This window comes from Mesoplodon bidens (assembly GCF_964165515.1).
Source record: "Mesoplodon bidens genome assembly, chromosome: 4".
Lineage (NCBI taxonomy): Eukaryota > Metazoa > Chordata > Mammalia > Artiodactyla > Ziphiidae > Mesoplodon > Mesoplodon bidens.
Window position 1 is genome coordinate 151,755,335 of NC_138160.1, and position 20,973 is coordinate 151,776,307.

Here is a 20,973-nt window from a genome sequence, read left to right on the forward strand (position 1 = left end):
ACCCCAGAGCTATTTAGAGGGCATAGAATATATCCTTTTACACTAAGGGCGAGCTCCGTTAAAAACCGATTCAGCCATTCGTCCCTTCCTTTATGATATTTCTGCAACAATACCTTAACCAAATGGGGTCATTCACTGAAATTCAGAAAGTGGTTTTTGTTCCACCAAATATGACTCAGGTGGCTGCTGGGAATCCATGTCGCATGCAAATTGTACCGGAAGAGGGGCGGAGCCGGAGCCGCTGCGGTCCCAGAAGTCTCCGGGAAGCGGCTGCGCTGCGCGGGGGTATCTTTGCTCCTGGGAAGATGGCGGCGGCGGAGCCGGGGCATTAGGGCAAGTGCAGGCTGCGGCCACCGGCTCGGCTGGGCTCACAGGCCGGCCCGGTGAGTGCAGGGCTGGGGGCTCGGGCGGTCGGCCGGCCTCCGGACGGCGCCGCGGCAGCGGGGAGCGCCGGCCGGGGAAGGCGGTAACTAGCGGCGCCGGGGCGGGGCCTGTGGGGTCAGAGGGCGGGCCTGGAGAGCAAAGGGTGCTGGGTACGCGTCCTGAGTGCGCTGGGCGGGGTCTGGGGGTCGTGGCGGAAACTTGGGGGGACCTGAGGCGCCCCGGGGGTCGGGGCACCGGGGCAGGGAGAAATCGGGGCGGGGCCTGGAACGATCGGGGGCGGGGCCTAAGGTTATACCTCCTCGGGGAGGGTCTGAGATGCGTTGGGGGGGGCTTGGGGGCGCGACCTGGAGGGCCAGATGTATGGAGGCGGGGCCTTGGGGTTGTTTCGGAGACCCTGAGATGAAAACAGAGTTTGGGCCGGGCCTGGGGACACAAGGGGCAAATTGGGAGTGGGGTGTGGAAAGCAAATACTGTAGGAGGCGGGGCCGGAGAGCTTTGGGAGCAGAGCTTAAAGACTGTTGAAAGGGCTTGTGGGCGGGGCCTCGGTGTTCCCGGGCATGGCTTGAAGAAGCCTGGGGCCTGGGGGTCGGGATTGAGGAAGACGGGGCCGATCGTACTCCCAGTCTCACTGCGCTTTGGTAAAGGTGAAAAGAAATAACCTTAATGGATGCCCGGCGCGTGGAGCGCGCTGAGGAAACGTTCACCGTTCACGTTTTTAGTTACCTGTGGAAGCCCGGCACCAAGCTGCTGCCCGGCCCCCTCCCTGCCTCTGTCAAAGGCAGCCCCACCGGTGCTCTTGGGTGTCCGTGGACTCCTCCTTAAGGATAGACCCGGGTCCTACCCTACCGCTCCTCACAGCTTGCACTGTCCCCAGCTTTGTTCACCTGGACCAGTGCAGTCACCCCCACCCTGTCTCTCAGCCTCGCCCTCCAGACAGCCAGAGTGGCCTGTGAAACATAAACAGGCCTCAGCCCTCCTGGGGCTGCCACCTCCCTCAGGGTGAAACCCCCCAGGCCCTGCACGACCTGTCATGTCCTCTCCCCACCCTTACTTTGCCCCGCCCCCTCACTCACCCTTTTCCTGCCCCGCAGGGCCCCGTGCCACTCTTTGAGCGCCCAGGCTCAGTCCAGCCTCTGGTCCTTTGCACTGGCTGTTTCCTCTACCTGGAATGCTCTTCCTTCAGGCTGTGTGCCTTGATCCCTCACACCTCCACCGGGGAGGCCTCCCTGGCCATGTATGAGTAAAATGCAGCTCCCCCGCCGCATGCGGGGCAGGGGTTGAGTCCACTTTGTCCCCCGCGGTTACCCAGTGTCCAGCACTGTCCTTGGGGTCCTGCAGGTGCTGCGTGAACATCGATGACAAGCCAGTCCTCCCTGCTGCAGGAGCTGGTGACTGTCCTCCGTGTGTGACCTTGGCAGGTGGGCACAATGGACCTGGCTTACATCTGCGAGTGGGAGAAATGGCCCAAGAGCACCCACTGCCCGTCGGTGCCCCTGGCCTGCACCTGGTCCTGCCGTAACCTCATCGCCTTCACCACGGACCTGCGGAGTGACGACCAGGGTGCGCCAGCCGCCCCCTTGCCCCCCACCCCCCCGGCTCCCACAGGGTCTCCTCCTCCAAGATGAGGGGTGATGAGGGGTGGTGAGGGGCACAGAGGGCCTGGAGCTGGGGGCACTGGGATCACCGGTGGGATGGCAGGGGCCAGGGGTGGGTGGCCCCGTGCAGCTTGCTGAGGCTCCTGCCTGAGTTTTCCAGACCAAACGTGTCACCACCTGACTTTGAGGTGCACTCTGCTAGCTGGGCCTGTGTTGTCTCTGCCACTGAGTGACGTGCACTTGGGAGAGGGAATTAGAAAAACAGAAACTTAGGGTGAGGGAAAGAACCAGCTGTTAGTTTCCACGGAGAGACGCCCACTGTTAGCATTTGGGGTTCGTTTTTTTCCGGTGCCGTTTTCTACGTCTCCTTTGCCCCACTGGAGGCAGGGTCACGGGCTGCTCCATCTCTACTCGGGCCGCCGGCTTGTCAGCAGCGGCTCCTGAGTCCCCATGGCCGGGGCTTTGCTTCTTCCTCCCCGATGCCCCCGGGGTCGTCGGGCACCCGGCTGTTGTTGCCGTGTTGACCACACCGTCCTTCATAGACCTGACCCGCATGATCCACATCCTGGACACCGAGCACCCCTGGGACGTGCACTCCATCTGCTCGGAGCACAGCGAAGCCATCACCTGCCTTGAGTGGGACCAGTCAGGTGAGGGCAGCTCCCCTTGACCCTGAATCCCAGGGCCACCTGCTCTTTCTTTTCCTGGTCCTGGCCCAGGTGTCCAGAGCTGGGACTCTAACCCTTGACCTGTGCGTTGGCGGCCCCTGCTCTGCCCACTGCTGCTATCCAGAGTCCTTTCCGGACTCGCCTGTGCCCCTCCCTGCTCTACTGCCCCCAGGCCGGCCTCTCCCACCCCGGCCCCTGATGGACAGTGGGGGGGAAGCTTGTGACACGGGTTTGTCCCCCGCCCCGCCCTGCACAGGCTCGAGGCTGCTGTCAGCTGATGCCGATGGGCAAATCAAGTGCTGGAGCATGGCCGACCACCTGGCCAACAGCTGGGAGAGCCCCGTGGGCAGCCTGGTGGAGGGGGACCCCATTGTAGCCTTGTCGTGGCTGCACAATGGTGTGAAGCTGGCCCTGCACGTGGAAAAGGTGGGTGTCCCGCCTGGGGGTGCAGCTCCTCTTGTGTCACCGGCACCCTTTTGGTCCTCCTCACCTGAGCCCGGCTCACACCTGCCATGCAGGGTCAGTCACCCGTGTGACTGACGTGGTGAGATCCCAGAATTCCTGCCTGTACCCCACAGTTCAGCCCAGCGTCCCCTCGAGAGACCCGCCTGGGTCCAGGGTGCTGAACTCAGATCGCGATGCCACGCCTCACCCTTCGCTCTCCTCACCATCAAGTGGGGCTGCCGCTGGCCGTGGTGAGGGTCTAGCGCGAGAAGGCTTGAGAGGGCTTGGTGGGGCCGCCGGGGCGCACGTGGCTTGCTCTGCCGGCTGCTCCCCAGAGCCAGGAGCCCCTCCTGGGTTGGTGCTGTGGGAAGTGACTTTTCTCCCATCCCTTCCCCATGTCTGCTCCCTGTGCCCGGTGCAGGGCCTGGGGACAGTTACTGTCAGCATCTGGCAGCAGCGCACGCAGCGCTGGCTCCAGGCCGCGGGGAGCGGGGGCAGGGGGTGCGTGCTGCCTTCCCTTTGTCTGTTCTCTTTTTTTATGTAACAGCTCTACTGAGATACAAGTCGCTTAGTATGGTTCACTCACCTGAAGTATACAGATTGGAGGTTTATTTAGTATCTTCACAGACTAGTACAACCATCACCACAGTCGATTTCAGACCATCCTTTTTTTTTTTTTAATATTTTCTTTCTTTATTTCCTTTATTTATTTATTTATGGCTGTGTTGGGTCTTCATTGCTGCATGTGGGCTTTTCTCTAGTTGTGGCGAGCGGGGGCTACTCTTCGTTGCAGTGCGCGGGCTTCTCATTGCGGTGGCTTCTCTTGTTGCAGAGCGTGGGCTCTAGGCGCGCAGGTTTCAGTAGTTGTGGTGCATGGGCTCAGTAGTTGTGGCACACGGGCTCAGTAGTTGTGGCACACAGGCTTCGTTGCTCCACGGCATGTGGGATCTTCCCAGACCAGGGCTCAAACCCGTGTCCCCGGCATTGGCAGGCGGATTCTTAACCACTGCGCCACCAGGGAAGCCGCAGACCATTCTTTTCAACTCAAAGGAAGTCTGTCCCCATTAGCCTCCCTCCCCTTCCCCACCCCAGCCCCTGGCAACCATGAACCCACTGTCTGTCCCTGTGGACTTGCCTGTTTTGGATGTTTCCCATCAATGGAATCACACACCGTGTGTCCTTCTGTGTCTGGCTTCTCTCATTAGCGTCGTGTTCTCAAGGTCCGTCCACCCTGTTGCGAGCGTCAGGGCTATTGTTCTTCTTACCACCAGATCCCTTTGTCTCTAAATTATAAAAGACATATGTGCTTGTTTAAAACACTTGGACAGGGATTCCCTGGTGGTGCAGTGGTTGAGAATCTGCCTGCCAATGCTAGGGAATACAGGTTCGAGCCCTGGTCTGGGAAGATCCCACATGCCGCGGAGCAACTGGGCCCGTGAGGCACAGCTACTGAGCCTGCACGTCTGAAGCCTGTGCTCCGCAACAAGAGAGGCCGCGATAGTGAGAGGCCCACGCGCCGCAATGAAGAATGGCCCCCGCTTGCCACAACTAGAAAAAGCCCTCACACAGAAACGAAGACCCAACACAGCTATAAATAAATAAATTTATTTAAAAAAAAACCGCTTGGACATGCACACGGCTCTTGCCCATGATGCTGAGGTCAGGCGTCTATCCCTTCTCCCCTTGGTAGGAATTCTAACTGCAGGGCTTGCTGCCTAACCTTCTGGACCTTTTTCTCTGTGGGACGTTTCTTTTCTTTTTTTTTTTTTTTTGCGGTACGCGGGCCTCTCACTGTTGTGGCCTCTCCCGATGCCGAGCACAGGCTCCGGATGCGCAGGCTCAGCGGCCATGGCTCACGGGCCCAGCTGCTCCGCGGCATGTGGGATCCTCCCGGGCTGGGGCACAAACCCGCATCCCCTGCATCGGCAGGCGGACTCTCAACCACTGCGCCACCAGGGAAGCCTGGGACGTTCCTTTTTCAAACTGCCAGCGTCTCTCCTTGGGGGTCATCTGGGGGCTTTTGCTTCTTTCTTTCTTTTTTTTTTTTAATGAATTTATTTATTTATTTTTGGCTGTGTTGGGTCTTCGTTTCTGTGCGAGGGTTTTCTCTAGTTGTGGTGAGTGGGGGCCACTCCCCATCACGGTGCGCGGGCTTCTCACTGTCGCAGGCTTCTCCCGTTGCAGAGCATAGGCTCCAGACGCACAGGCTCAGTAGCTGTGGTGCACGGGCTTAGTTGCTCCGCAGCATGTGGGATTTTCCCAGACCAGGGCTCGAACCCGTGTCCCCTGCATCGGCAGGCGGACTCTCAACCACTGCGCCACCAGGGAAGCCCCTGCTTCTTTCTTTACAACACTGCCGGCACCTCCACGTCTGGAAGACTCTGTTGGGGCCATGGTCAGCCCTGCCTTCCCTGGACGCTTGGCCCTGTGGGTCTGCTCCCCAGACAGAGAGGGCACATGCTCTCCCACTGCCCAGAGAGCCCTGCTTAGTCTCCAGCTCGTGCTGTTTCAGTGACAGACGTGTTGCACGGATTGAAAGGAACCCGGCGCGCAGGCTGCTCCTGGGTCCGCCTGGGGTGGAACGCTGGGAGAGGCACAGCCGGGGACAGAAACCAGGGCCGGGGCAGGGGTTGGCTGCCCGAGGGCCCTTCCGAGGGGAGTGGAAACGTTCCTGCCCAGGATCGAAGCGGTTCGCACAATGGGGTGGTTGTCAACTTGAACCGAAAGCCGAGAGGAGGTGAATTTTGCTGTACGTTAATTGTAACTTAAACCTGGTTTGGAAAGGTAAAATAGCAGTGGCAGCTGTACTTTGCAGCACAGCCGGAATGCCTTACCTCTGGGGTCTGTAAACGGCAGCCTGCTCGCTCGCCTACTTTGTAAGCAGTCTCACTGGCAGCTGCTTCTCTTTGCTGCAGACGCAGGGAAAGAGCTGAGTGGTTACAGCAGACCACTTGGCTCACAAAGCTGAAAGTACTGAGTGTCTGACCCTGTGAGGAAAGCATGGTGGGTCCTGTCCTGTGTGTGTCTAGTGTGTCAGCCTCACCACAGCCCTCGGACGTACAGATGGGGATACTGAGGGTCAGAGAGGCCCACATCACACAGTGCTTGAGTGGCTGAGGCAGGACCTGAACTCAAGTTCATGCTCTCGTGCCTTCTGCCACGTGATTCCTCCATGTTCCCAAGGGTGCGACTCCCAGAAGGGCGTCCTGGGGTCACAGAGGCAGACCCCTGAAGGCCAAGCGCGTGGCCGGGGCCGCCCCGAGCTGACCCCTCCCCCTCCCCCACAGTCGGGCGCCTCCAGCTTCGGCGAGAAGTTCTCCCGAGTCAAGTTCTCGCCGTCGCTCACGCTGTTTGGGGGCAAGCCCATGGAGGGCTGGATTGCGGTGACGGTCAGCGGCCTGGTCACCGTGTCCCTGCTCAAGCCCAGTGGGCAAGTGCTGACCTCGACGGAGAGCCTGTGCCGGCTGCGTGGCCGCGTGGCCCTGGCCGACATCGCCTTCACGGGTGGCGGCAACATCGTGGTGGCCACGGCAGACGGCAGCAGCGCATCCCCAGTGCAGTTCTATAAGGTGTGCGTGAGCGTCGTCAACGAGAAGTGCCGCATCGACACCGAGATCCTGCCCTCGCTCTTCATGCGCTGCACCACCGACCTCAACCGCCGGGACCGGCTCCCCGCCATCACCCACCTCAAGTTCCTGGCCCGAGACATGTCAGAGCAGGTGTGCCCACCCGGCCACCCCGTGGTAGGACCGCTCGGGGCTAAACCCAGGCGTGGGCAGGGCCGGTCCTTCCGGAGGCTCCAGGGCAGCATCGGTTCCCGCCTTTCCCAGCTTCTAGAGGCGCCGCATCCCTGGCTCGCGGTCCCTCCTACATCCTCACGGCCAGCAGCGCAGCCTCTCCCGTCTCTCTCTGCCTCTGACCCTCCCGCCTCCCACTTATAAGGATCCTGGGGTGACGCTGGGCCCCCCGTGAATCCAGGGTTATCCCCGTCTCAGGGGCCTTAACTTAATCTCACCTGCGAAGTCCCCTCTGCCCCATGAGTTGACACATCCACAGGTCCTGGGACCAGGACAGGGACATTTCTGGGGGCGAGGTTCAGCCAGCTGCACCGGGGTCCCCTCATAACCTTGCACTGATCAGCCTCCAGCTTCATGAAGTCCCAGTACTTTTACGCGGCCCCCTCGCTTCCCGCTGGGGGTGCCTTGAGTGACTGCCTTCCCCAGGGGAGGCGGGGTCATGGGGGGCAGGTGCGGTGCTGGCTGGGTGTACCTGGGTCGGAATCCGCAGCGGCTGTGAGGCGGGTGCCGATGTGAGCCCCGTGGAGCAGCCGGAAGCCCGGAGAGGCCGAGGGGCTGGTCCAGGCCCCTCACCGAGCCGCCCACCCCCCCAGGTGCTGCTGTGCGCGTCCAGCCAGACCAGCAGCGTGGTGGAGTGCTGGTCCCTGCGCAAGGAGGGGCTCCCTGTGAACAACATCTTCCAGCAGCTCTCGCCCGCCGGTGAGTCCCGCTCCAGCCGGCCAGGGACACGCAGCCTCCCGGGAACCTGGGGTCCTCTGGGAGCCCTCGGGTAGAGCGAGGCACGGGGGTGACCTGAGTTTGCCAAGAACGTGCCCGCCACTCTCTTCCCTCCCTCTCTGTCCCCACACCCAAGCGGAGCCCCGAGTTCCCCGCCGGGACTGGCCCCCCTCCTGACACCTGTGTGGCTGGGAAGCCGGAAAAGCTCCTTCCCTGGAAGCTGGGGGTGAACCTGTGGCCACACGGGGCATGTTCCCGCTGATGGCAGCGCTATTGGCCCTTGAGTGGCCGAGGGGCCAAGTCAAGAGGCCCCTTGAGGCTCCGTCTGCCCGCAAGGTGGTTGCCTAAGCTGCTCGATGTGGCCTCGGAGGAACTAAATGTGAAGAAGGTTATGCTGCCTTTCCTGAGTGACCCCACGGGGCGGCATAGCCACAAGGGGTCCCAGCCCTTCCCTCTTCCCTCCTCTGTCCTAGTAGCTGTGGGCGCGGCCGTCAGGCAGGTCATGGCCCCCACGCACACCCTGGGACCTTGTCACAAGCGGGACCACATCTCACGTGAAAGGGTTGTCACCCCCGTCAGCGGGTAGAGCCTTGTCCTGATGCAGGTGTCCGAGTGCCGGCAGGCTCTGTGCTGAGCTCACCCACACCTCCTCCCCCCACCCTGCCCCTCGCACGAGCTTCGAACGGCCTGCGGCTCCTGGATCTGCCTCCTCTTCTCCTACCTCCCTGCCTTTGCCCGAAGCGCCCCCCGCCAGCCCATCCTCCCCTTCAGGCCCCCGCTCTGCCAGCCACCGTCCAGCCCGTGCTCCAGGGGTTGGCCTGACTTGGGTGGACACGTGGGTCCAGGTGGACTCGGGCAAGCAGCTCAGCCTCTTGACAGCGGCCGCTCCCCTCTGTAAGCTAGGAATGGCCGGGGGCCGCCAGGCTGGGTGTGGGTGCCTGGCCTGCTCGCCCTCCCTCCCTGGGCATCTCCGTAGCTGTCACCGTTGCAGCTGTGCTCAGCATCGTCCCTCTCTGGGCCTTGGTCTCCCTGTGGGATGACGTTTGCCAAGAGCCCCCTTGTGCTGGGCCGTCCAGGGAAGAGCTCTCAGGGCAGATGGGTAGAGGCGTGCCGTCACAGCCAGCTCTGCCGTGTCACACACCAGCCCCAGACTCTGGCTTAGAACCACAGCCCGGAGGGTGCTGGGCCAGGCCGCCTCCGCTGCTCCGTCCTGGTTCCCTGTGTGCTGGCTGCTGCCTGGGCGCCCGGGCTCACCTCAGTGTCACCTTGGAGTCCAGGTGCATGGGCGCCACTGAGCCTCTGCTCACATCATGCCCGCAGCGCCGGGGGCCAAGCCCAGATCGATGGGAACTACCCCACCCGCTGGGGGGCTTCATCATCACACCAAGGGTGTGGGCGCAGGGGGGAGCCCGTCTTGGCCACCTGTCGGTCCAGCTCATGGGGAGAGCTGGGGTTCCACCCAGGACCTCTCAGACCACAGGGACAGAACCCCACGCAAGCCGGCCAAGTCACTGGGGAATTTTGGGGTTTGTGTGGTGGCAGGGTCGGGGGTGGGTTCCCCTTCTCAGCACGTTGGCTCCTTTGAGGGGACAAGGTGGAGCCGCCCCCGCCAGCTGACAGCCTCGCGGCCCAGGCGGGTGCCTCCTCCTGTTCCTGTGAAGGCCCAGGACCGGATCCTTTGGGGTCCTCCGCTTCTCCCCCCAACCCCCAGTCATGTGAACTTGCTGGGTCTCCAGGAGGGGCAGGGTGCTGGGTCAGGTCCACCCTTGTCGTGTCTTCATTCTTTTTGCGGTACACGGGCCTCTCACTGTTGTGGCCTCTCCCGTTGCGGAGCACAGGCTCCGGACACGCAGGCTCAGCGGCCAGGGCTCACGGGCCCAGCTGCTCCGCAGCATGTGGGATCTTCCCGGACCAGGGCACAAACCTGCGTCCCTTCCATCGGCAGGTGGACTCTCAACCACTGCGCCACCAGGGAAGCCCTTGTATTTATTTTTTTATACAGCAGGTTCTCATTATGTATTTAATATATATTAGTGTATATATATCAATCTCAATCTCTCAGTTCACCCTACCACCACCCCCGTCTTGTCTTCATTTTGTTGCTCTCTGTCCCCCCCACCCCCTTTTAGTTGGTGACAAACAGCCCACGATTCTCAAATGGCGGATCCTGTCAGCCACCAACGACCTGGACCGCGTGTCTGCTGTGGCGCTGCCCAAGCTCCCCATCTCACTCACCAACACTGACCTGAAGGTGGCCAGCGACACCCAGTTCTACCCCGGCCTCGGTATGGTGTCTCAGAGCCCCCGGGGGAAGGGGGTGGGCCCTGAGCTTGGGCTTCCATTACAGGGTCCTGGGAGCCTGGCCCCCAGCCTCACGTCAGTCCCATTGGGGACGAGGGTGCTGCTTTCAGGATCTGATGGGCTCACAGGGCTGTGAGGCCACCGTCCAGCTGTGCTCTTTACTATGTAGAGGGCTGTTAGCAGTCCACAAGGGAGAGGCTGGGAACTTGGGGAAAACTTTCCAGATAAGCTTCCCTCCCATGCCCACCCCCACCCCCACCCCCGTTGTAGTAGCTCACGTGGCGATTCTGGGTTTGGGCCCTGGCGTCTGTGACCCTGGGTGAGTCAGGCTGGCCGTGTTGGTGCCGGTCCAGGGCAGCCCCCAGCTCCCTGCTGTGGATTACGGGCTTTGGGTTCTACGAGCCCCTGAGCTCAGTGGCCTCCGTTCCGCCCTGAGGCCCTTGGTGTACATGAGGCCCAGGCCCTTCCCATCCGCTGTCCTCTCCGCCTGCCCCTCCCACTTGTCTCCCTGGAAGTCACCTGTTGCCTCACGTTGGCCAAACTTAGTGCTGGCCGCAGGGGAGCGGGGCAGAGGTGCCCAGACAGCGTGCAGTCTGCTACACCGATTCGGGGGCCGGTTGGCCAGGACTGGACCCCACTGTGGGGGGTGCACCCCGGTGGCTCGGGGCTCACGCTGCTCCTTAGCACAGCCTCTGCTGGGTGTGGTGGCGGCCCCTTCCCGTTGTCCAGAGCTGGGTTCGGCCGCCTGACCCTACACGTGCCCCCAGGGCTGGCCCTGGCCTTCCATGACGGCAGCGTCCACATCGTGCACCGGCTCTCGCTGCAGACGATGGCCATCTTCTATAGCTCCGCAGCCCCCCGCTCCGTGGACGAGCCGGCTCTCAAGCGCCCTCGGACCACGGGCCCCGCTGTCCACTTCAAGGCCATGCAGCTCTCCTGGACTTCCCTGGCCCTCGTGGGCATCGACAACCACGGCAGGGTCAGTGCTGTCCCGGGGGGACCGAGGGTGAGGCGGGGTGCCCGTGCTGCTGTCTGTGGCGGGGGGCCGCACTCAGGAAGTGGGGGCCCCTAGGGTGCTGCTCCTGACGTCAAGGAGTCCTAGGTCCCCAGTGCGCAGCACATGCTCTGCGAGTTGGCCTCCTGGTTCCCAGGGGAACCTGTCTGTGGCCTGGCAGGAGGGCGGGCAGCCTCACAGCCACTCGCACACTCACTCGCTCACACCTCGTGTTTGCACGCTCATTCACACCCGTGTATGCTCACACCTCACATTTGTCCTACTGGCACGTTCGCACACGTGCACACATTTACACGCTCAAACCCACGTGTGCGTGCCCCCCGCCCCACGCAGTGGGCTCCTGCGAGTTGCTGTCGGGCACCCTGTGACTTCTGCTCCGGCCCCATCCTCGGTGTCTCCGGGTGGTGGGTTGGGCTTCTCGGGAGCACGAGGTCTGTGTTCCCAGGGACTCCACGGCCCCCAAGTGGACCTGCAGGCCCCGTCACCCGACAGGCGCCCTGCTGGCTAGGAGGCCCTTCAGGCCCTATGTGGGAATCGCCACGGCTATGGAAACTTGGGGCTTGTGGCCCCCATTCACGCCACGTGGCTGGGCTGTGGCTCTGCAGCCCGCCCGTGTGACAGGACAGCGGGCAGGCCTGGGCCCCACGCCAGCCGTGCGCTCCCTGCCCCCCAGCTGCCCCTCGGGCCCAGCCCCCTCACACCCCGCCCTCCTCCACAGCTGAGCATGTTGCGCATCTCGCCCTCCATGGGCCACTCGCTGGACGCGGGGCTGGCCCTGCGGCACCTGCTCTTCCTGCTGGAGTACTGCATGGTGACCGGCTACGACTGGTGGGACATCCTGCTGCACGTGCAGCCCAGCATGGTGCAGAGCCTGGTGGAGAAGCTGCATGAGGAGTACACGCGCCAGAAGGCCGAGCTGCAGCAGGTGCCCGCCCCCCTTGGCTGGTGCCCAGTCCCTCCGTCAGGGTGACCCGCGGGCCAGACGGCCCACCCCTCGCTGCTGCCTCAACCCAGGAGTGCGTGGCTGTGGGCCTGACGCCACCTGCCTCTGGGTGGCTTTGGAGGCCTTTTCTTTTGCTATCAGAGCACTAAACGGGAGTTTTATAGACGGGCGAGCCAGAGAGGAGGGATCGTTTGGACGCCATGGTGGCGCGCCTGTAAAACCCAGAGCCCCCCGAGTTCAGTGGGGCAGCTGTAGAGGTCAGCGCTGCTAAGAATCTGAAGTTGTCCTCTGTGCCAGCCGTCAAGGAGAGATCCCATTCCCATTAGCAGCCTGCTGAGATGTGCGAGTGCCGGGCCCGACCCAGGGAACAGCGCAGGACGGAGCTGGGTTCAGAGCCAGGGACGCCAGGAGTGATCAGATCTCTTGTTATGGGGCAGAGCTGTGTGCAAGCATTTTTTTTTTCTTTTTTGGCCGCACCCCTCATGCCTTGGGGGATCTTAGTTCCCCTGCCAGGGATGGAACCTGGGCCCTCCACAGGGAGAGTGCAGAGTCCTAACCACCGGACCACCAGGGGATTCCCTGTATGCAAGCATCTTTATGCTTTAAGTCCTCCAGTCATCCTGGGAGACGACAGGTTTCAGGAACTGGGTGGGGTAGAGCTGCATCTGTGGCCCCACCCACTTCATGCCAGGAGCGCCCCCAGTCGTGAGGTGTCCCAGGTGTGTTCCTCCGGCCCCTGGGGTACACACGCCCGCAGGTTGAGACCCTGCCGTCCTGTGAGGAAGGTCCTCTTACCTGGTTCCGGCATGAGGAGGGCAAGGCCCAGAGGGTTAGCGGCTTGCCCAGCTGGCCCAGCGCCTCGCTCTCCCCGGCCCCTCAGGCGCATGCCCCGCCCACTCACATCCTCCACCCCCCAGGTCCTCTCTACCCGGATCCTGGCCATGAAGGCCTCGCTCTGCAAGCTGTCTCCCTGCGCAGTGACCCGCGTGTGCGAGTACCACGCCAAGCTCTTCCTCATCGCCGCCAGCTCCACGCTCAAGTCGCTGCTGCGCCCGCACGTGCTCAACACGCCCGACAAGAGTCCCGGTGACCGGCTGACGGAAGTCTGCGCCAAGATCACGGACGTCGGTGGGTCCTGCCCTGTCCTGCGGGCTGCCCTGGCTGCTAAGGACCCCTCAGCCATCGCGCACGTGTGGGGCGTTGGGGACACGCAGTGGGCGTTAACGGGAACGAAGATGACCCAGCCTGGGGATGGCGTCCCCAGGGGCACTGCCTGTGTGGAGGCCTGGAGGCCGGCGGGAGCTGCAGGGTGCCCGGCACAGGGGGTCCGAGGGGCGGGCAGAGCGATCTGAAGGCCAGCGGTGGACACCCAGAGCCCCTCCCTCCAACCCCACCCTTCAGGGTCCCAGGCTCAGCCAAGCCCATCCCTCATTTGCTTGTTCACGACGTAGGTGTCGGCCTCTGGGGGCGGGTCCAGCTCACCATGCGTGCTGACGGGCACACATGTGAGGTTCTGGCCGCCCCTGACTGCCTGTCCCCTCCCAGACATTGACAAGGTCATGATCAACCTCAAGACGGAGGAGTTCGTCCTGGACATGAACACGCTTCAGGCGCTACAGCAGCTCCTGCAGTGGGTGGGCGACTTCGTGCTCTACCTGCTGGCTAGTCTGCCCAACCAGGTGCGCCTGCACTCCTGCTTGGAAGCCCCACCCCCCCAGGAGCCCCAGCCCTGGCCTTGTCCCCTGAAGTCCCACCTCCCTGACCCTGCCCCTCCCGGAAGACCCCTCCCCCCAGGACCTGCTGAGGTCCTAGGATGCTGCACACGCTGAAGTAAGCAACCTGAACCCTCCTCCCCATAGGGCTCCCCGCTGCGGCCCGGCCACAGCTTCCTGCGGGATGGCACGTCGCTGGGCATGCTGCGGGAGCTGATGGTCGTCATCCGCATCTGGGGCCTGCTGAAACCCAGCTGCCTGCCTGTGTACACGGCCACCTCCGACACCCAGGACAGCATGTCCCTGCTCTTCCGCCTGCTTACCAAGCTCTGGATCTGCTGTAAGACGCCCAGCTCTCTACTGTCATTCCGCCACCAAAATACAAGCCCTGGCTGAGTCCCCCCACCAGAATATAAGCTCCCACAGGTCAAACTGGCTCTATCATGGCCCCCACTGTTCCCCCAGCACCCAACACAGGTCCAGGCACGGTGTGTGTGCTCGTTAAACATCAGCCGCTCTTAGGCACCTGTTTGTCTTGTGTCACCAGGTCGTGTGTTTCTGTGGCCAGGCTCTATCGTTGTCACATCCGTGATGCCAGGAAGGGCACCCAGTGTTCGCTGCATATTTTTTAAATGAATAAGTGGGTCCCCATTTTACAGAGGAGAGGACTGAGGCCCGAGAAGAGGAAGGAGCTTCCCAGGGCCACTCAGGAAGTGGGGTCAGGGCTGGGACCTGTGCCTGGTGCTCTGTGAGCTCTGAGGAGGCCATGATGCCTCCTGGGTGGGCAGCGCTCTGGGCAAGGCTGCTGAGCAAGATATCCCCGTGGTCCCGTCCCCGCAGGCCGCGATGAGGGCCCCACGAGCGAGCCGGATGAGGCGCTCGTTGACGAGTGCTGCCTGCTGCCCAGCCAGCTGCTCATCCCCAGCCTGGACTGGCTGCCCGTCAGCGATGGCCTCGTCAGCCGCCTGCAGCCCAAGCAGCCCCTGCGTCTGCACTTTGGCAAGCCTCCCACTCTGCCCGGCAGTGCCACCAGCTTGCAGCTGGACGGCCTCATCAGGTGCGTGCCCATCTCTGCCTCGGGGCCGTTGCACATGCTGTGCCCGCTGCTTCCCTCCAGCCTGACCTCAGTGCTGCTCCCGAGACTCCCCCACCTCCACCCTCTCTCCCCTCCTGGTCACTTGCCTCCATCCAGTCGCCTCGGCCTGTGCTGATCTGTGCCCTCGTTTGTCTGGGTGACATCATCCTCCCTCTGGTCTGTCACCGCCTGCCTGGAGGGCCCCACGTGGCTGGCCTTGGTTACTTGGGCTCCAGCCCTTTCAGAGCTCAAGCTGACGCCCCAGTCCCCCACCGTAAATCGCACTGCAGCCTGGACTGCCTGGTGGGGCCCAAGGCCCCAGGGAATCAGAACCCTCTCAGGCAGACCTCCCAGGGCTTAGAGGTGACTTCAGGAGCCATTCTTTGGAATGTGTGGGGTCTGGACAGCCCAACCCTGCTGAGTGAGTTCATGACTGCCCAGCAGTGCCCTGGGGTGGGGGTTTGTCCCTATTTAACAGACGAGGAAACTGAACCTCAGAGATGCAGTCCGGAGGTAGCCGGCCAGGCCGCCTGCCTGAAATGGTGCTCGAGCGATGAATCCCCAAGTGGAGGTTCGCGTCCCCGCCTCCCCGGGAAGCGCTCTGGGCCTTGCTTCTCCACCTTCCACATTTTCTTGCATGTCTCGCCGTGGGAGGAATAGCCTGATGAATCACACGCTGTGGTTTGTGCTTGGGTTTCAGAAAAAACTTTACAAGGAGAGGTGGCTGGTCGTACAAGGGGTTTCACACTCTCAGAAGTTTTCAAATGTGTGATACGAGCATAACAGGCCGACCCGCCCCATCCCCAGGTCCTCTCTGAGGGGCTCTGGGCGCCAGCGGCGGTTCTGGGCCGCCACCCCGACCCCGGGCCGGGGGTCTGTGGGCAGAGGGTGTATAGAAGCCCCTCTGGCGGACTCTCCCGGTTCCCCAGCGAGTGTGTGTCACGCACGCTTTGCCTTTAGGAGATGGACCTGTGCGTGCGCGCGCGCGCTGCATGCGTGCACGCGCACACACTCCCGAGCCCTTCCCATGCCCCTCTCCGTCAGGGCGCCGGGCCAGCCCAAGATGGACCACCTGCGGAGGCTGCACCTGGGCGCCTACCCCACGGAGGCCTGCAAGGCCTGCACCAGGTGAGCACTGCAGCAGACACCGGGCCCGCTCTGCCACAGGTGGTTTCCCGCCTGGGAACGGGGGTCCCAGAGTGCCTCCCTTGTGGGGCTGCTGAGCGGGTGCCCCAGGTGGTCTTCATAAAGGGCTGGGGTGGCCCAGCGGTGAGCGGCTGACCCGAGCCTGCCTTGAGGGGCTCCCAGTGACCTGACAAGTGCAGACATGAAGGAGTGACTGCAGCAGTGCTGCGCTTTGCAAACGTGGCCCCAAGTGCTGCCAGACGACCCCAGGGTCACACCACTAGGGATAGGCTGAGCCAGGACTTGGACCCACAACCCTTCCTCTGTCCACTGAGGGAGGTGAGGGGGTGGTATCTGAACTGGGACGGAAGGATGTGAAGGAATTAGATCAGTGTGGGGGGAGTGGGGGCTGCAGGGAACAGCATTCCTGGGGTGGAACAGCATGTGCAAAGGCCCTGTGGCCACCACCCGACCTTGCCTAGTGCCCCACCCTCCTGACCCCCCCCGCAGGTGTGGCTGTGTCACCATGCTCAAGTCACCCAACAAGACCACGGCCGTCAAACAGTGGGAGCAGCGCTGGATCAAGAACTGCCTGTGTGGGGGGCTCTGGTGGCGGATGCCCCTCAGCTACCCCTGACTAAGCCCAGGCCCCTGTAAGTGGATTCTTTTTCTTTTTTTTTTTTTCTTGTCTGGTGAATATGGTCTTTAATTATTAGTTGGATAATTTTTCTAAAAATTTCATTGTAGTTGATTTACAAGTTTGTTAGTTTCTGGTATATAACACAGTATATAAATTTATATATATACATATATGTACACATACACGTTCTTTTTCCTACTCTTTTCCATTATGGTTTATGACAGGATATTGAATATAGTTCTCTGTGCTATACCATAGGACCTTGTCATTTATCTATTTCATATGTAGCAGTGTGTATCTTCTAATCCCACACTCCTAATTTATCCCTCTCTCCTTTGGTACCCATGAGTTTGTGTTCTATGTCTGAGTCTGTTTCTGTTTCGTAAATAAGTTCATTTGTGTCATATTTTAGATTTCACATGTAAATGATATTGTATGATATTTGTTTTTGTCTGCCTTCACTTAGTATGATAATCTCTGGATCTATCCATGTTGCTGCAAATGTCATTATTTCATTCTTTTTATGGTTGAGTAATATTCTGTTGTGTGTATGTGTGTGTGTATATACATACATATATATATATATATATATATATATATATATATATATATATATATATATATATATATATATATATACCACATCTTCTTTATCCATTCATCTGTCGATGGACATTTAGATTGTTTCCATGTCTTGGTTATTGTGAATAGTGCTGCTGTGAACATTGGGGTGCATGTGTCTTTTTGAATTATAGTTTTGTCTGGACATTTGCCCAGGAATGGATCATATGGCAGTTCTATTTTTAGTTTTTTGAGGAACCTCCATACTGTTTTCCACAGTGGCTGCACCAATTTACATTCCCACCAACAGTGTAGAAGGGTTCCGTTTTCTCCACACCTTCTCCAGCATTTGTCATTTGTAGACTTTTTCATGATGGCCATTCTGACTGGTGTGAGGTGATACCTTGTTGCAGTTTTAATTTGCAGCTCTCTAATAATTAGCGATGTTGTGCATCTTTTCATGTGCCTGTTGGTCATCTGTATGTCTGTTCTGGAAAAATGTCTATTTAGATTTTTTGCCCATTTTTTTGATTGGGTTGTTTGGTTTTTTAATATTGAGTTGTATGAGCTATGTATTTTGGCAATTAAGCCCTTGTTGGTCGCATCGTTTGCAAATATTTTCTCCTATTCCGTAGGTTGTTTTCGTTTTGTTTATGGTTTCCTTTGCTGTGCAAAATGTCAGTGGATTCCTGATGGGTTTAAAGGAAAGGCACGCTGTCCCCTTGCTGGTCACAGAGCAGCCACGCACTCCAGACCTTCACTGGGTGCGTGAGACAATGCCACCCTTGAACTATGCTTTTGGGCCCTTATCAGCTGCGCCAGCACCTCTGTAACCGGCAGGGCAGGTGAGAACATGGCCTGAAGCCTCAAGCTGGCACCCTCGGCCCAGTGGGCCCTGCTTTTTCTTCCTTGGAGCCTACTGGCGGATCCGGGTGGAGGGCCTGGCCGCATGGCCACCATAACAGGTGGTGACTGAGACAGGCCTGGGCCTGCCCTGAGGATCTCACTGCCCTGGGTAGAGCCACGGCTGTGTTCCCGACCCCTGGGACCCCAGAGCGCAGTGACCGCCCTGGATTTCCCAGGTCCCAGCTCAGAGGGTCCAGGACAGCTCAGGCGTCTGTCCTTCAGAACATCCCACATGAACCTGCTGGGTGTCCAGTGGCCACTGTCAGTGACACCAGCCCGGGCGTCTGCTTCGGGTTCCTCACCTGTACCTGTCACTGCTGAGCCCTCGCGACCGCCGTCTCTGACCTGGGAAGGCCCAGTAAACGTCCCCACTGGGTGGCCAGTGTCCTGGGTGCCAGCTGGCAGCCCCCTCGCCCCCGGAGCCTCCCTCCCCCTCCACAGGCATGTGGTTCTGCCCGTGTGTGCTGCTCTCCTGCTCTGTCAGCATTTGTTGAGCACCTAGTGTCTGCCAGGCACAGGGGTCTCTGCACGGGGGGAGCGGTGGGCTGGACGTGGGTGGGGGCTGCTCCCCACCGCCGGGTTCCTGTGCACATGAGTGTCTCTGTCTCTGCTTTCCCTCTGCATCCCTCCCCCTCCCCCGGGTTTCCTGAGCTCCGTGGTCCCCAGGGGTCCTGCTTCACCGGCAGCTGCTTCCACCCATTATGCCTGGCTCCCTGCAGGCCCCCGCACAGCGCCTGCCTGTTAAGTGATGATTGCTTCTCTTGTTTTCCTTCTGGAGGCGCAAGGGAGGGCAGGCCGGCCGGGCACCCCGCGGAGGTCAACACGTGGCAGCGGTGTCTGTCGGGCTTTCAGGGGCTTGCAGCGCTCCAGGGGCCCCATTACCTGGGCCAGGGGCCGCTTCCCTGCTGACCAGCAGCACTTGGCATCTAGGTCCTGCCGTCCGAGAGGTGCTTCTGTGGGGACTTGTGGGGACCTGGAGCTGCTGGCCGTGCCGGGAGGGGTGGAGACACCCTGCCTCGGACTCACCTCCCCTGCTGCTGCCACCGCCTTCTGTCCCCTTGGGGAAAGGGGACCCAGGGCGGCCTCCCTGGTCGAGGGGCATGTGGTCCACATTCCTACATATTTTTTCTCAGCCTTTTACCCCATTTGACCATGTTTTTTTTTTTTTTTTTTTTTTTTTTTGGTATGAGGGCCTCTCACTGTTGTGGCCTCTCCCGTTGCGGAGCACAGGCTCCGGACGCGCAGGCTCAGCGGCCACGGCTCATGGGCCCAGCCGCTCCGTGGCATGTGGGATCTTCCCGGACCGGGGCACGAACCCGTGTCCCCTGCATCGGCAGGCGGACTTTCAAACCACTGCGCCACCAGGGAAGCCCAGACCGTGTTTTTTTAAGCAACTTGTGTTTCTCAAGTCATTTGAAGTCTTTAAACCAGTTATTTGTCTTAGAAAAATGAACCTGTTTCTTGCACTCATGTTTCATTGGTTAAGGTTAAATTGTGGGCATTTACACCCCGGCCACCATTTTCGGATGCTCCCTGGTGGGCAGGTCCGCATCTCCTCCCCTTAGGTCTGGGGCTTGCACCTGTTCCCGCCTGTCCTGTGCAGGGGAAGTGGCCCCAGGTGACCCTGAGGCTGGTGGGAACCCGCCTGGCTCCTGGGCCATCATCCTGGAGCTTCCAGGCCTCTGGTCATCTAGGTGGTGGGACAGGGACACACGCCCCTCCCCCCCACATCCTTGTGACCCCGACCCACACAAGCTGAGAGCGGTGAATGGCGAACGGGGATGGCTCAGCGTCGCCGAGTTTGGGGCAGTTTGTTACACAGCAGCGGATAACCAGAACGCTCCGTGAACTGCTGTGACAAGCCCAGTGGGCATAAGCGGGCCCGGCTGTCCAGAAGCGTCGGGCTCATCTGGGGGCCATGGGGGGGGCACCTGCTGAGAGCCCTGCTGGAATGTTCCTTCAGGTTGGGAGGGGATTTGTGGGTGGGGATGTTCCCTTGCCCCCTGTCCTGCCCCCACCATGTGTCCACACGGGTCTCCCCCTCTGGAGTCAACAAGGGCAGGTGTTACTGAGACAGGAAGAGGCAGGTCAGTCCGTCGGGCTGCGTGTTCACTGTGCCCTCAGCCTCAGAGCCAGGTCCACGGGTCTCAGCTGCAGGTGAGGAGGCCGAGGCCACCATCCTCCGGAAATAGAAGCGGGAAGCTGCCCTTGACTCCCCATGGCAAGTGGGTTCCCGTCTGCAGTGGGGGGGGGCACGGCTACGTGGCCCACCCTCCCTGCACGCTCCCCCTCCCCTGTTGCTCAGGGTTGTCCCCTCCCCCTCCCACCAGCATCTGTGGGGAAATTGCTAGCAGAGGCCCTGCAGGGTCACAGGGCTCTCAGACGGCTGTGTCACAGGGACTTCTGAGTTTTCATGTGACTGCAGAAACCCCCCATGGGGTAGAAAGCATGGAGCCTGTGTCTCCTGCCTGGAGACCCACAGATCCCTCCCCCTCTGCCTGCCCCATCTACTCCACCTGGTCCTGCTCTGACCTCGGGGCCCCCGGCTCACCAACACGGACAGCCTAGTCTGGTCTGTAGTCCCCACTAGTGGTGCCAGGTAAAATGCGGGACGACAGCTAAGTCTGAATTTCAGATGAACAACGAGTACGCTGAGAACCCCAGGCCCGTCTTCAGGATGACTTATGAGTTCCATCCTGTGCAATGGAATATTTGACCCGGTTCCTATGAACAGGGCTGGGTCTCAGCTGTGGCTACACAGTAGGCACTCAACAAGTGGTTCCATATGAATGAACGCTCCATAGCAGTAAAACAAAAACTGGCCATAGGTTCCAATTCCAGTCCCTGGTGGGGCACACGACCACCTCTCAGACCCTCAGTCTCCTTGACCAAAGAGAGGTCAGAGACCCCCTTTGTGGACCAGGCTTAACACCTGGGGCCTAGTAGGTGCTGGGCTTCAGTGGCCCCTCGTCCAGGTGGGAGAGAGGGCACAGGGCCTCAGGACCTGGGTTCTGCCCTGTCACTTCCCAAAAGGGTAAAGACCCAGGAGGACAGTGAGTCCCCTGGGCCTCCAATCAGTGGAGCTGCTCT

At 60.6% G+C, this 20,973-nt stretch overlaps 1 protein-coding gene across 7 annotated transcripts; it reads left to right on the plus strand.

The window, feature by feature from the left end:
* Positions 1-254: 254 nt before the first annotated feature.
* On the plus strand, positions 255-19,336 carry MED16 (mediator complex subunit 16). 7 transcript variants are annotated; one of them, XR_014015772.1, is made up of 17 exons: positions 255-383; positions 1,767-1,944; positions 2,522-2,629; positions 2,904-3,073; positions 6,379-6,810; positions 7,482-7,587; positions 9,735-9,890; positions 10,674-10,885; positions 11,640-11,846; positions 12,782-12,992; positions 13,410-13,543; positions 13,724-13,916; positions 14,417-14,633; positions 15,696-15,779; positions 16,287-16,429; positions 17,613-17,822; positions 18,814-19,336. XR_014015772.1 is itself a non-coding variant. In XM_081233507.1 (16 exons), the coding sequence occupies exons 2-15, from the start codon at positions 1,812-1,814 to the stop codon at positions 16,411-16,413; spliced, it is 2,490 nt and encodes an 829-aa protein (XP_081089633.1). In that variant the 5' UTR covers positions 255-383; positions 1,723-1,811; the 3' UTR covers positions 16,414-16,429; positions 17,613-19,336. The 7 variants fall into 7 exon arrangements, 6 of the variants coding, with proteins under 6 accessions (XP_081089633.1, XP_081089636.1, XP_081089631.1 ...); XM_081233507.1 differs by having other exon boundaries at positions 1,723-1,944; positions 17,613-19,336; XM_081233510.1 differs by having other exon boundaries at positions 13,724-13,921; positions 17,613-19,336.
* Positions 19,337-20,973: the final 1,637 nt, after the last annotated feature.